Source organism: Psammomys obesus, unplaced genomic scaffold, assembly GCF_907164565.1.
Source record: "Psammomys obesus unplaced genomic scaffold, mPsaObe1.curated_primary_1811, whole genome shotgun sequence".
Lineage (NCBI taxonomy): Eukaryota > Metazoa > Chordata > Mammalia > Rodentia > Muridae > Psammomys > Psammomys obesus.
The window spans coordinates 4,710,677-4,726,059 of NW_026591598.1; the positions used below are offsets into that span (position 1 = coordinate 4,710,677).

The 15,383-nt window shown below is 50.9% G+C and overlaps 1 protein-coding gene across 2 annotated transcripts in view; it reads left to right on the plus strand.

The window, feature by feature from the left end:
- Grik3 (glutamate ionotropic receptor kainate type subunit 3) overlaps positions 1–15,383 on the plus strand; it is a 215,752-nt gene that overhangs the window by 161,492 nt on the left and 38,877 nt on the right. For both annotated transcript variants that reach the window (XM_055611045.1, XM_055611046.1), the window contains exons 8-9: positions 3,525–3,632; positions 6,825–6,938. In XM_055611045.1, the coding sequence (XP_055467020.1) occupies positions 3,525–3,632; positions 6,825–6,938 (222 nt within the window). The remainder of the gene's footprint in view (positions 1–3,524; positions 3,633–6,824; positions 6,939–15,383) is intronic.

A 15,383-nucleotide genomic window follows, 5' to 3' on the forward strand; every position in this document is an offset into this window, starting at 1 on the left:
GTGTGTGTGTGTGTGTGTGTGTGTGTGTGTTTGTATGTCTGTCTGTCTATCTGTCTGTATGTCTGTGTGTGTGTGTCCCAGCTTCCCAGGCTCCGTGTGTGTGTGTGTATATATTTGTGTTTCTGTGTGCATGTCTGTCTGTCTGTGTCCCAGTTTCCCAGGCTCCGTGTATATGTGGGTGTGGGTATGTGTGTCTTTGTATCTCTGTGTGTATGTCTGTCGTCTGTCTTTGTGTGTGTGTATGTCCCAGTTTCCCAGGCTCCATGTGTCTGTATATGTGTCTATGTGTGTGTCTGTGTATGTGTCCCAGCTTGTCAGGTTCCATGTGTACGTGTCTCTGAGCATGTGTGCCTCATCGTCTGAGGTTCCATGTGTGTCTGTATGTGTATACATGTGTGTGTGTATGCGTGTGTGTGTGTGTGTGTGTGTGTGTGTGTGTGTTTCAGCTTCCCAGGCTTTATGTGTGACTGTGTGTCTGTATGTCTGTATATATGTGTGTGTGTGTGTTTCAGCTTCCCAGGCTCTGTGTGTGTCTGTACGTTGTATGTGTGTGTGTTTCAGCTTCCCAGGCTCCGTGTGTGTCTGTGTGTGTGTACATGTGTGCGTATGTGTGTGTGAGTTCCAGCTTCCCAGGATTCTGTGTGTCTGTGTGTGTCTACAGGTGTGCATTCATGTGGAGAGTGGAGGTAGATAGTATCTTCCACTACACTCTCTGCCCTGGCTTTCTTGAGCCTGGGTCTCTCTGACCCTGGCTTCACTGGTTAGGTGGGCTAGCTGACCAGTGAGTCCTGGCGATCTGCTGTCTCCATCTCACCCACACCCAGCTCTGGGGTGACTGGTGTCTACAGCCACACCTGAGGTTTTCACGTGAGCGTGAGGGAATCCAACTCAGGACCTCAGGCATTTTACTAACTGAATGCTCTCCTCAGTGCTTCAGTCCATCTTTGAACCTCAGTATTCACATCTGGGAAATGGAGACAATGATGTCCCCCACACACACCTTGCAGGGTCACAGTGGAAGTTCCGTGGGCTCCCTAAGCTCTTTGCTATAAACTTCCTCCTGGAGCCTGACCTTGCCCAATGGCCTGCTCTTCCTCCATTTCCAGGAGCCTCTTGGGCTCCAGAACACACAAAGGAAAGGTGATAACTCATAACACTCAGTCATACACACAGATGTAGTACTGGGCACCACACCCACCTCTTTGAGGACCTGCTGACCAGTGGCTTGTTAGGCAGATCAAGCCTGTTTCGTTCTGCAGCCTCCTAGGGCTCCATGATACTGCCTATGAGTTGGGACACCTTTTGCCTGTCTTCTTTCCTTCCTTCCTTCCTTCCTTCCTTCTTTCCTTCCTTCTTCCTTTCTTTCTTTCGTTCTTTCTTTCCATCATAGAGGAGGGCTTGAGACAGCCTCAGTAAGTAGCCCAGGAATTCACAGTCTTCCTGCCTCTAACCCAGCTACCATCTACCACTATTTGTAAAAGTCCACAGGGATGCCAAGCTGCCCAAGGACAGGAAGACCCTCTAGGCCTTTAGTTTGGATTCAGAGATGAGCTTTTGGGGCCCAGAAACTTGAAAAGTGGTGAACATGTGACAGGTACTGATACTCATTCCAGGGACAGGCCAGGAACCCTGCTCAAAATACAGGGTTTATGCCCAGACCAGGGCTCAGCCAGGATTCCATCATTCAGACCTCCTGCTGTCCACACCTCTCCTCTGGATACCTCATTCCTCCCCCTCCACTCACTAGCATGGCTGAGGACCCCCTGGCTGTCTCCCTCCCATTTTCCAAGCCCTTCTCTGTACCCCATGACCTCAGGAGGGGTGATGGGTCTTCTTTACCCAGAGGCAAAAATCTAACTGCAAAACACCCACCAGCATTAGCCCCAAGGAGAAAAAACAGTGAAGGGTCCAAATCAGAGGTCCAGCTTGGCTCTGCCTATTGTATAGTGCAAGTTTTGGGACTCGGACCACCTTCTCCCTCTAGGTCTGTTTCCCCACACAGCTCTCGAGGCTGCTGGGGAAGTGGGTTCCCCAGAACCCACATGTAAAGCTGGGCACATCGTAGATCTGTAATGCAAGTGCCAGGAAGGCAGACAGATGAATCCATAGGATTCCCTGGCCCGCCAGTCTAGCTGAATCCGTGGGCTCCAGATTCAGTGAGAGACACTGTCTCAAAATACAAGATGAAAGGGCTGGGGAGGGGACTCTGCAGGTAAGAGCTCATGCTATTGAGTCCTGAGGACCTGAGTTCAAATCCCCAGCACTCACATAAAAGCTAAGCACATCCCTGCACATTGCTGCAGCCTAGACATTGACAAGCAGAGAGAGGTGGATAAAAGAGCTTATTGATCAGTTACCCTAGACAGAAGGGGCAAGCTTCAGGTTCAGAGAGACCCTGTCTCGAGAGAGTAAGGTAGAGAATGAGAGAGGACACCTCCAGCCTCCGCACGGCCATGGGCACCCACACATGTATATGCAACACACACATTTATATTATTGTTGCTGTTAATACTATAAATAAGGTGGGGAATGACTGAGGAAGACATTCAACATTGACCTCTCACCGCCACACGCATCTGCACACACCAGCATCCATTTCTACCGGCACACCACTCACACACCACACACACACACACACACACACACACACACACACACACTTGTGTGCACAGAGAATGGTAACTTGGAGTCCTCCAGGGAAGATACAGTCTAGAGCAATAGCCAACCCTGGCAAGCCTGAAGGACCCCAAAGCCAGGGAGGAATGGCTGTGGGCTAATCACTAGTCACAAACACAAGCCGTGGCAGGACTGCCCCCTCCCCGACCTAGAGGACAGTCCACACAAAGTTATACCTGCCTCTTTTGTCAATGACCACAAAGCTGCCGTTTACCCAGGGTCTCCATTAGGCCAGAACTCCTCTCTGGTTTTCCTGGCTTATTTCACTCTTGAAGCATTTCGGAAAGACGGACAACGTGATTGGTTCGTTTTCTAGCCGAGGAAGCTGAGGCAGAATACTGTAGGTTTCAGGGCTAGCGGCGTTGACCCCAGAGTTCTCAGCTGTGGCATGGGGCCTCGGCAGCAGGCTGAGGGACTTTGAATCGAGGGCTAGTGTTCCAAGGATGTGGCTGTGTCCCAGAGCCTGCTGGGCCTACAGGCATTTCCACCCCTGGGTGAGTCTCACGGGCTCCAGCTCTGCTCACCTGCCTCCCTGGCCCTCTCTGGGGATCTGACATGGGCTCCCCCTTCCCAGGGCTTCCAGGCGGGGGCTCATTTGAGCGCATCCGAGATCGATGTTGTACACGAGAAGGTGCAGTTGTAGAGCTGGCTAAGGAGCGTAATAGAATTTGTGGAAATCGCTGGCTCGCACCGCGGCCCGAGCAATGATGGAGGTGATTATTAATTAATCATGGTCTTGGGGGAACAGTATCAGTGCAAGGAGTAATTAAAATGAAGCATTGTACAGTTGTACCGAATGATGATTTATGAGCCCGAGGAACTGCCGCTCTGTCCTCTCCCCTCCGCAGGCTCAATGGGAAGGATTAACGGGGCGGATTGTTTTCAACAAAACCAGTGGCTTGCGGACTGATTTTGATCTGGACATCATCAGCCTGAAGGAGGATGGCCTGGAGAAGGTACGTGGGCTCTGGAGGAGGCTCAGCAGAGGGCCAGGATCTTGGAAGTGCCCTCCACAAAGCCCCAGGCTGAGGCCCACGGGCTGCACTCCTTGAGATTTATCTGACCCCCACATGGTCCCTGCAGACCTATGGGCCAAAGGAAACCCTAAGGTCCTGTTACACTTGATGGCATCAGTCTCAGTGGCTTAGCTATGACAGACACCTATGCCACCACTCTGTGAGCTAGGCCTGGCAGGGAAACACAATCAAAGACTTGTGGCACAAACTGACTGTCTCTAAGACCCTGCAGGGCTTGCTTAGGGAGGAGGACATGCATGTTCTTAGGTTAAACTACCTAACCTCCACAGATTCCCTACTTGGGGTAGTAAGCTCATAGTCCCTGGAGGCATTTAATTATTTAAGCCTGTCTTACCTCAAAGAGATGTTGGAATTCTTGAGGTCTGGGCTCCCCTCAATTCTCACTTCTCAGACCAGCATTTGGTCAAAGAAAGCAAGCCTATCTGGACTTGAAGGCTCTCTTCTGACCAACATAGAAATGTTCTAACGAGGCCTGTGACAATCCCCAGGGACCTTCAGCATGTGCTATAAAAGTCAGGCTTCCGGGCTGGGAGGGGGCTTTAACCTGAAGCCCCAGTTTTCAGCATTGGCAGGAGCCAGCGGCTCAGCCACACCCATCCCACTGCAGCTGAGTGTCCCTCTAGCCCTGACATCCGGCATTTCTAAGATATGAAGAGCAGTGGCCTGGAGGCTACAAGGACCCCTTTGCTGTCACTGGGCCTGTAGGATAGCTTTCCTGTGTTCAACCTCTCCAGAGGGTTATTATAACCCCCCTCCCTGACTTCTACCTTACACTCATCCATCCTGAACCCTCATCTACCCTTATTGTACAGACGGAGCTTCACCAAGCTCAGCTCTGCCCTGCCATGGCTCCCCCGTTCCAAGTTGGTATGCTGTAGCCCTCCATTAGGGCCTTTAAGACTGAGAAAATCTTCAGCTGGCCTTCCCACCCAGCCCAGTTTCCTCTGCTCTCTGAAATACCCCACAGCTGATTCATGTCCCTTCCCTCCTAAACTTCTGGGTGTCATGTCAGCTGGTGCCCTGAAAGTGCCCTGAAAGTGACATCTGTTCCTCCAGGCATGGACCTAGCTCTGCTTGGCCTTAAGTGCTAGCCTCCATATACTTATGGCCAAAGCTCCCCAATTCGCTTCTGAGTCCTCCCATTCACAGTATAGAGGAGGAGTGGCGAGGAAATCTCACGGTTCATCTACAAGTACTTCACATCACGGGTGGCATTAATTCCCAAGATCGGGGTGGAGGCCTCCCTTTCTAGGATCACCGATGCCCACTCACTGTTCCAGCCCTGGGCATACTCCATGAGCCTCCCTGCCCCAATCCCCCCAGGGCTGGAGGGCAGCTGCCCTCCGCAGCCATAGCGCAGATGACATGCTCACAGGTAACTGTCCTAGCTTTGCTCTCTCAGCCACTCCTCTCTGGGGACAGCGTCAAATTCTAGGGACAGTAGATGGATGGCACACATGCCACCGCTTTCCGCTCCTGTGCCCGTGGCAGGCATCAGTAATTGATCATTGGAGCACTCTTTCCATCTGAGCCCACCCTGCAGCATCCATCTCCCAGCAGCCCTCCAGGCAGCTGGTACAAATTGACCGTAGCTAACACTCAAGAAAAACTCTATTATCCCCGGATGGAGGTTGGCCTGCAGGGTCCCCACAGAGGCTGCCGGTCATAGCCACCTGGGCCTGTGAGCAGAGAACCTCCTTTCTCTTGTTCTTTCATCCGCATCCTGCCTGGACTCTACCAGGATACCCTGTCAGGGATTAGAAGAGCTTGCTGGGCTGCGGCTCCCTGCTGTTCACCCACCTCTGGACAGATGTTTGCTGAGTGCCTCTTGCACCTAGACCTCTTGCTCGCTTTAGAAGAGAGCCTTTTCCCTCCTGTCTCTGCCAAGTGGTCCATACAGGCAGAGAGTGCGCTGAACCCTCAGTATAGCCACAGCCTCTCGTTGCCTCATTCTGTTTGCTAAGCTGGGTCAGAGCTGATCCAGCTAGCTCCAGCCGGTGGCTTTGGGAGGATTAAGGCAGAATTACCCAAGCATAATTACGTATCTCCCTGCTATCTGTAGTGCACAGCTCTCTGAGTGGGATGTTTGCTCTTGGCCTCTCTGTTTAATTGATTAGGTTTTCTGAGTACCCCCAACTGGGCCAAGGACAGAGTGGGCGTGCTGATGCCTTTCCTGAGAGAGAGGAGCCAAGATGAGGCCCAGCTGAGAAGTTTGCTCAGAATGCACCTGCAAGAAGCCTAGGGCTTTGGAATGACTTATAAAAAATGTATTGCGTTTATTTATTCATTGTGTGCGCTTGTATGGACTCAAGCCACTGTGCACCTGTGGACACCAGAGGACAACTTTCAGGAGTCAGTTCTATCCTCGTACCAAGTAGGTCCCGGGGATCAAACTCGGGTCATGAGTCTTGGCAGCATGTGCCTTTACCTGCTGAGCCATCTCATGAGCCTGGGATGGCTTTTAAACCCTACCTCTCCATCCTTGACTTTAGCCTCTGGTTTGATATTCGTAAGGACACTGTGAGGAGTTTCCCATGGAGACTAGGGTATATGCCTACGTGAAGCCACAAAGCAAGCAGCTGTAGTGTGTGCAGTTCATCGGACTTATGTTGTCACCCAAAACAGTTTCAGAAGCCGGCCTGCTGCCTGCTCGCCCACAGCTCCCCCTTCATCTAGTCTACACAGGTCAGCCCTTCTCCCTTATCCCAACAGGAGCACCGCCTCCATTCCAGGGTGAGCTGGGCTTTGCAGGTGTCTGGTCTGAAAGAGACCAAATGAGTAAGCCGCTGGGTGCCCAGTGTCTTGTCAGGAGGTGGCCCTGGCTCTTCTATCCCTGCTGGGCATCTGCTCTGTTTTTCCAGCTCCCCTGCAGCTCCTCTGCATTTCCCCTTCAGCTGAGACTATGTCAGCCAGAGGAAAAGGGGAAATTCACACCTTGGAGTCTCCTCCGAAGAGGGAGGGCAGCAGAGTTGTCATCAGAATTGTTCGCTCAAAACACAGACACTCGCAGTGAGAACAGGCAATGGTTGTGACAATCAGAAGCAGATGGCCTTGTTGGTGAGGAGAAAGGAAGGACTTAGCACCTGTTTTTTTGTCTGTCTGTCCATCCAGGTTGGGGTGTGGAGTCCAGCGGATGGTCTCAACATCACTGAGGTTGCCAAAGGCCGAGGTCCTAATGTCACTGACTCTCTGACCAACAGGTCGTTGATAGTCACCACTGTGCTGGTAAGAGTCTCATGCCCCGCTGGAAGGGCTGTCCGACCTAGAAGTGGGCTGGCCATCTGACCTGAGGGACCCCTCTATCCCTGACCTGTCACATCTCGGGTGCCCCTTAAGGAGGCTCTCAGGAGACAATAGCAAAGTGGATCACAGGAAAGTAGAAACTTCTAGGACAGATCAGAGAGCTCTTAGAGGGAGGTGGGAACGCAGGACCTCTCCCCATCCCCTAAGAGAAGCCTGTGTTTGCCGTTTTACCCACCTGCATGTCAGAATCCCTGCTTTCTCAGTAGGGCCACAAGAGAGGCTTGACTGTTCTCCCATCTCAAGTCCCAGGGACAAGGTTCTTCCCCGGTGCTCCCCTCCCCCCAGCTGTGGCAGGTGCTATGGCCACACCAGGGAGCCCCAGAAACCTGTGCAAATACCACGCCGAACAGAGATTATAAATCCTGAGAGCTGGAGGCTGCCACCTCTGCCCTTGAATAGAGCCACACCCCAACCTCTCTGTGATGAGCCATCATCTTCCCATCAGGCTTCAATGGGGCTCCCACTTGCCTCCCCTCCTGAACTGAGAAAGTTCAGCCAAGCTTCTTCTCCACGCCTTCCATTCTCCTCCTGTCTTTGTTCTCCTGACCCCCTTCAACCAGGAAGTGGCTGATGGGCTCTCTTGCAGCTTGCAGCCACCACTCTCCCTTACTGGCCACTGCTCTGCACCTCCTGGGCTGCTGCAAAGACAAACACAGACTCAAAGCAGACCCTTGCGCTGTCTTAGCACAACTCTTAGAGACAGTTCCTTCCTTCCCCCAGGACCATCCGAGGAGCCTTGCCACGGCCAATCAGAAGCTGAAAACCCTTAGGGAACAATTCTGGCCCAAGCAGACCTTCAAGAATATAGCCACTAACTCTATAAGACCCATACGTGGGTACCTGGGTTTGATCCTCCACACAAAAGCAGTATTGGCCCATTAGGATTTAAGGAAGCCTTCCATGGTTAAGGCCTGGACCCAAGTACTGGGAGCTTGCCGTGGTGCTTGGATGGGGGTGGCTTCCCCTACCTCCCCACCTGGGGCAGGTCCACCAGGCCATAGGAGATGATCTTCCCCTCTGGTGTGCAGTGGGTGGGTGATGGGCATCAGGAAACAGGGAAGGAATTACACAGTGCCCTCCTTCTTCTAGGACTCTCGAAGATGCTGGATTACTATACATGTTGAAGGAATTTTAGCGATTGGGTTTCATCTTCAGCCCCCAGGGTCACGGTCACTGAGAAATCCCATTAAAGACCATAGAAACTGACAGAGTATTACGGACAAGCTACTGCTAGAGCAGGGAGGTATCATGCCGCCTTGGTAGGGGCAAGAACCCCAGGAATCTTCCATGTAATCATCTTTAGGGATTCACTTTTTATCGAGGAGACAAATACTAAAGACATGAGTTAAAAAAGATCTCAACAGGAATAGGAGGAAAACTAACATAAAATATGAATGATAAAAATAAACAACAACAACAACAAAAAAAAAACACCCAGGGATTTAAGGGAGATTGATGAGCAATTAAAGAAATATGGATGTGGATAAAAATAGAAAAGATAAAGGACAGCAAGAGGAGAGCTAAATAGAAAGGTTAGCAGGGAAATAATGGAGAGAAAATGAGGTGAAGAGCGATATTAAAAGGGAAGATATTAAGAAATACGAAAAATTAAATAATTTACAGTGCTGGCTAGACAAGGTAAAAAATGTTCAGGCAAAAAATGTCAAAAAGCAAAAGGATGAAAGTGTGACAACGCTAAAATATAAAAGGGTAAAAATAAAATAATAAAAAGGTGGTAAAAGATTAAAAGCAGAATTGCATGAAATGTGAGATATAAATAAAACACTTCTTTGCAAGGCAAGATTAAAACGAGGTGAGAGAAATATGATTTCAGAGATGAGGAGGAGAGACAGGTACAGGAGCTGAAGAGACACAACCACGAAACAAGACTCTAAACAGAGCGGTGAGCTGAGGACTCACGAGCAGGACGCAAAACACAGCCACCCCGAAAGGCCACTGGGTCACATCCCACTGAAATGGCAGCTTTTTATGTTTTAAGAGCGCGGAACTGGCTGGGGCCATAGTGGCACACGCCTTTAATCCCAGCACTCAGGAAGCAGAGGGCAGATGTATCTCTGTGAGACAGAGACCAGCCTGGTCTACATAGTGAGTTCCAGGATAGCCCCTTCCCCCCCCCAAAAAAAAAAAGAGTATGAATTGTTCTGCAGAGGCACAGGCCTCTTTTGTTTGTTTGTATGTTTGTTTATTTGTTTCATTTTGTTTTGTAAGAAGAGCTGAGTCAGGCAAGGAACCCATACTCCCGACCTGTCAATCTTCATAGTTTATTCATTGTAGTAGCACTGGTGCCCCAACCTGCTGGGCTCACTCCATCCCCAGAGTTGGCTGGCTCCGAGGAGCCCCAGGAGGATGTGGGGGAGATAAGCCCCTCTTGGCTTAGAGCCTGGACACAGCTCCATCTGAGCGGTTCCTCAGCCTCAAGTCAGCTGGGTAGAAATGGCCTGACCCACCAGCTCTTTGGCACCTGCAGGAACAGGGGGTGAGCAATAGCTGAGAGCCCAGACTTTAGGGTTGAGTCCTGACCTCTCTGTTGGCATAGTGTGTGCTCCTGAGGCACAGCTTTCCTGTTCTGTGCCTCTGGCCTGTGTGACAAAGAAGAGGTGGGAGTGAACACAGCTACTTCCTAGAGTTGAGAGGGTGGATGTTTATAAGCTCATTGTGGGATGAGTGTAGTTATTGTAAGGTAGTGCTGTTGATTACATATCCAGGGCCCAGTGAACTCAGATTGATTACAACACACCAACCATGTATGGCCACAGGTGGAGCCCTGAATTTCACCAAAGACTTAGCCTAGTCAGAGTGACAGTTCCTGGCACTGGCGTACATTGTCTTATGAACTTTCTGTTCTCACTTGAACATTTCTCAAGCCCAGTGAGCTCTCCTGGGCCTACCTCACAATTCCCCAGCTGCCTCAGGTTTACGCTCTGCTGTATAGTTTCAACATTTGTCACCTCCACCCTAGGACCTTCTCAGAGCTCCAGCCTCACAGAGAGACAGAAAGCTCTAGGTTGGCTTCTACCTCCTCCCCTCCCCTGGCCACAGTCCTGGGCTCCTGGCCCTGGGATCAGGCTGATTATCGCTATCTCTGACCTCCAAATCAGGCTGATTATCTATTTCTGGGATCACCACACAAGTCATAAGGAGTGGCTCAGCTTGGCTCTGGTGAACTGTCCTGGCTGAAAACTCAGTCCCTTGCTTGGCTGTCTGTGTGCAGGGCTAGAACCTCCTGCTGAGAGCACAGGCCCCTCCCTGTCTTTCCTGGCATTGTCAAGACAACCATGCTTTGACTGACAGGCAGGTACCAGGGCACAGGATCAGAACATCAAACTGTTCTGCCCCTGGAGACCAGGATGGGGAGGTGAGAGCCCTCGTGAGAAGGACACCCTTCTTCCTGGGATGTGGCCACAGCAGCCTGTGTGAGCTCACCAACCCATCTGCTAGTCTCTCTGTTATAAACCTCTGGGGTTAGGTACTCAGGGTGCTTTGCCCTGAGTAGACCAATAGACAGGGGCCTGCCTGTGCCCTCTGGCCACTCAGAGCACAAGCCAAATCCTCCCCCATTCCAGAGTGGAAGCCTACCCCACCACCCTCCCTGCAGGCCCAGCCTCTCTGCTGCCTCTGCTCTTCCACAATCTCATGAAAAATTCATGTCCTCAAACCTCAGCTCACACCAAGAAAGCAAGCGTACGAGATGTGCTCCCGGGGCCCTGCTTTTGAAGGTTCAAGGTACTTTTTGGCTGTGGATGTGAGTGGCAATGGGGGTGCACATGGGTGGATGTGAATTCTTAGGACGGGCCACGAATGGCCTCTGGTTACACACCAGGAAAGTACACACATCGTGATCCACATAGGCTCAATGGCAGGGCAAGCTGACCCCCAGGACCCAGCAGCAAGAGAAAGGGGAAAGCCAAGGCCAGAATGTGGGCCAGGAAGCCCAGGCCAGCGTTCTGGACACTCCCAATGGAGAAATGAGATCCTAAATGCCCTGTCTTGTTCTGCGCTGTAGCCGCCAAGGCCTCTAGCCAGGGTTCTTGGTCTGTGTGTCCAGGCACAGGCAGACGGCACTGAGAAGCACATGGGCCAGATTGCCAGTGTATATACAAGTGCACATGAGGCAGGACACCCGGGGACCCAGCTCTCAGATGACTAATCCCTGAATCAGTTCCCTCTGGGGGCTGCCTGCTCCCTGCCTCCTCTTTCAGCCTCCTGGCCCCGCATCTGGGAGAAGCTTAGCTCTGGGCCTGGCCTCTCTATTGCTAAGTGATTGTAGCTAAGCCAGATGGAGAGCCCTGTGACAGAAAGTCGGGAAAGGTTATTTTTCTGGACCCCTGTTTTCGGTGACTTGTTGAGGAGAAATATTACCCCTGGTCCCACGGCTCTTCTCCCAGAGCAATAGGAGAGCGTGAAGTTATGAAATTGAGGGCACCTTCACTGAGCAATCGATTAGCAGCTGAGGGAGCCGGTGAACTGGCTGTCTGGACATTTCCAGTAATAAATTGTGAAATAGTCCATGAATAAGTAGTCTCGGAGTTGAGAATTACCCCCTAGGAAATGTTGCTGGACTGGAGACGCATTACTAAGGCGAGCACCATTTTAATGCCCTGGGCTTCAGCTGTTAAATATGTATGCCATCCGCAAAGCACTTCCCGAAATTAATGGCATTTTGCAGCTGCTCCGAAGGCAGCGTATTTAGATGGAGATGTATAGATTCTGGGACTGTGGTGCCTTCACAAATGAAGTGCTAATTTTAGAGGCTAAGGCCAAGGAGGGGCGTGGAGGGGGCGGGTCTGGAAGAGAGCAGTCTTCAGGGCTTTCCCTCTTGAGTCCCTCCACTTCCCCTGGCAGCCACGGATTGTTACCCTCTGATGACATCGGGTGTGACCTCTAAGGGGGAAGGTCGCTGAAGTAACGGGCCAGACAGTACACAGGAAGAAGGGATGGGTGTAAACAGTAATAATAAGAACAACAGTAACAGTAATATTGGCAGCGGACACTCGCCAGGCATGAGCACTTTGGCTAGGTGGTTCCATCTTATTCTTGCTCTCGTTAGGATGAGTTCTGTTAGGATCGGCGTTCTACCGAAGGGAGAGGGCATCTCTCCCTGTCCTGGCAATTTCCCTGGGACCGATGTGCCCTCCCTCTAATTCTCTGGCTAAGCTAAATGAGGTCAGAACCCCCAAGTACAGTGGTGCACCTTGTGCACTGTACAAGAGCATCGGACAAAGGGGTAAAGTGGACTGATAGCCCACCCATGCCCCCTACCCACCCAGGCCATCCCCAGGATGAGGGTGCAGTATTACCTGGGGAAGGAGCAAAGAGTCCGCCTTCATTCAGCCTGAGCTCCTGACCTGAGCCCACCTCTATTTCCTTCATCCCCACCTTCCACCCTGTGGCAAGCTGCTTGCCTGAATGTAGCACCCAAGGCCCTGAGGTCTAGGGTGGGACTAACCCTAAAGTCTATGCTCCTGTGTGATCAGACTTGAAAGCATTGTCCTCAGACTTCATGGATGATCAGGAATCCCCTTGGAGGTCCAGATACTCTCTGGCTCTTTCTCAGAAGCCCCCGAAGGACTCCAGAAAGCTTGAGCAGACCAGTCATAAGGTGGGGTGGCACACTGGGAGACTGGGGGTCCAGGGTAGAAGAACAAAGCCTACCTGCCACAGGGGGAGGCTGGATTAAGGCACTGGGCAGGTCTCTGCCCCTGAGGACATTCAACAATGATCACCTGAGCCTTCCATTTCCGACCCTACCCCAGGGGCTCGGGGGGGGGGGGGTCAAGAAAATGATCCTGTCAATGGGGAGAACAATGAGACACCCCTCTAAGTAAGTACTTGTGCTGTTAGGGGCATGCTCTCTGTCAGTGGACGGCTCTCAGCTAGGAGTGGAGGCATTTAGACAAGAGTGAGGTGCTGCTGTGGGTGTGGGGGGAAGGCGGCCAGCAGGCCAGGGCAGAGAGTGGGTCAGGACTGAGGAAGGAAGTGCAGGAGATCGAAGCAGAAGAGGAGATAGCAGCTCTCAGCCTGAGCTCACGACCTGCACTAGCCAGTGGAGTCAGGAGGGTCTGAGCTGAGGAACAGAAAGGAAAGGAGCTAGGAGGGGTTCCCTGAACTCCACCGATCTATCTTCAACTGCTGTGTGGGCTTGGGTAATGTAGTGTCCCACTCCGAGTGAGTCTATTTCTTCATGTATAAATGGGGATAAGACCCATCTGTTTCGAATACTAATGAGACTTAAACAAAACAGACCGACAAGAGTTGAAAATGGTGTGTGGTGCACAGCAGTAATTCAACGAATGCGAGTTTGCAGGTGCTGTGGGGTCATTTAGCTCAACCACCCCAGACTTTGCCACAGGGGTTGTCAACAGGGGATAGGTTTTTGAGGCCACAGAATCACCGGCTAGCATTTTGACCTGGATTCTGGAGCATCTGGATCTTGCCACATCTGAGCATCTGCAACTGCATGCTGTCAATTCAGTCCTTTGCAAGGGCTTCCTGCCTCTTCTCCTATTTCCATTTGTGGCACAGCCAGGGGTGTGTTTTTGAAAAGTCAGACAGCGCTGAGCCTTACTCTGTGCCCTCCACTGGCTTCCCATCAGCTGGAAAGAGGCACCTGACACAGCACAGGCCTCCCCGGACTCACAAACTGCCTTCTTGAGAACCAGCTGATCCCTGGGAGAGGCACAGCCACATACAGATGAAGTTACCATGGTAGTCAGTGTTGGCTCACTGCCCGGTCCCGAGCTGGGCACTGAGGGGACCTTGGGAATAGAGGTGGTGTCAGGAAGGGTGTGTCCAATGCGTTAACTAATTTGTTAACTTGTCAGCTCTGGAGTAAGTCAGGAGGTCACCATACCAGATGAAGAGCTTTGGCTGTACTGTCCTCCAACTTGAGTGGACACGAGGCTCACCCCAATGTAGCTCCTGCCTCAGTGGGTCTAGTGTGGAGCCCAAGAGTGATTTCCTAACTGGTTCTAAGGGACACTGGTACAGCAGAAAACCTGTACTATGAAGTCAGGTAGTCCCTGTCCCAACACTCAATAGCTCTGGATCGCCGGCACCAATGTCAGTCAGCAGCAGCAAGACTCTGTCCTCTTGTCCTAGGAAACCATCTCTGTTGGCTTTCAGAAAATGTGCTTGCCCTCTCCTCGCTTCTAGGCTGTTAGTCCAAGCCAGTTAGACTAATAAGGTCTGAGCCTGGGGAGCTGGGATGGGAAAGTGCTCACTCTGAAAGCAGGAGGACCTGAGTTCGATCCCTGGAACCACATGAAAAGCCAGGAGTGTTGGCTCAGGCTTGAAATTCCAGTGTTGGGGAGGCAAAGACAGGAGGACCTCTGGGGTTCTGTAGCTAGTTAGTTAATTTTACTCAGCAGGCACTAGGGCAGTCATAGACCCTGTCCCAAAAACAGGGCATATGACCCAAGATGGTCTCTGGTATCCACTCCATCCCACTGAAGCAAAGTGGTCAGTTAACTTCAAGTGGTCAGTTTTGATTACAGGAATACAAATACTTTTGTTTTTAAAGGGGTTTTTCTTTTCGAGACAGGGTCTTTCTATTGTCAACCTGGAGCTCTCTATGTAGACCAGGCTGGCCTCAAACTCACAGATTCTCTTGCCTCTGTCTCCAGAGTGCTAGGATTGAAGGCACAAACCACCATGCCTGACTAGGGGGGAATATGTTAAAATATTTTCTACGTTTTGTTGTATGGTGACACTAATATTTACTATTGATTCATCTTTTGGCAAAGCTTGCTGTTAATCCTAAACAGCTGTATAACCAAATCACCACACAGAGACTGGGTTTCTTTAGTTAACCTAGAACACAATGCTGGGCAATAGTTACTCCCTCCTAAGCCTCCAAGCCCTCATAGTTTCCTAACATTTAGATTTCCCACATTATACTTGCTTTTAGTGAAATCAGGTCCAGTTCATCTCTCCACATCATTCCCCAATCTTTCCTCCAGCTCTGCTCTCTTAGCTCTCCTCTCGCCCTTTCTCAGTCCACTCATTTCCTGCCTTCTGGCTCCTCCCCCTGCTCAACATTGTGGCTAGTTGCTTTATTTTGGCCTGTTTACACAAAGTTGAGACAGGATGCTTAGAATAAGTATCACAATGCAATATCTGGATTGAAACCAGAGAGTCGGGAGAGAAATCAGCATTTGAATGAAGAAGGGTAAGGCGTATACATTTCAAAAGAACATTATACCAATAACATTTAATGCACGTTCCATTTATTATTATTAAAATGGAAGTAGTAAAAAAAAAGTTGATAGTACTTGAACAATGACACTCATGTTCGACCTCTGGCCTCCACATCATGTAGCTGTACACACATGCGCATGTACTCATATA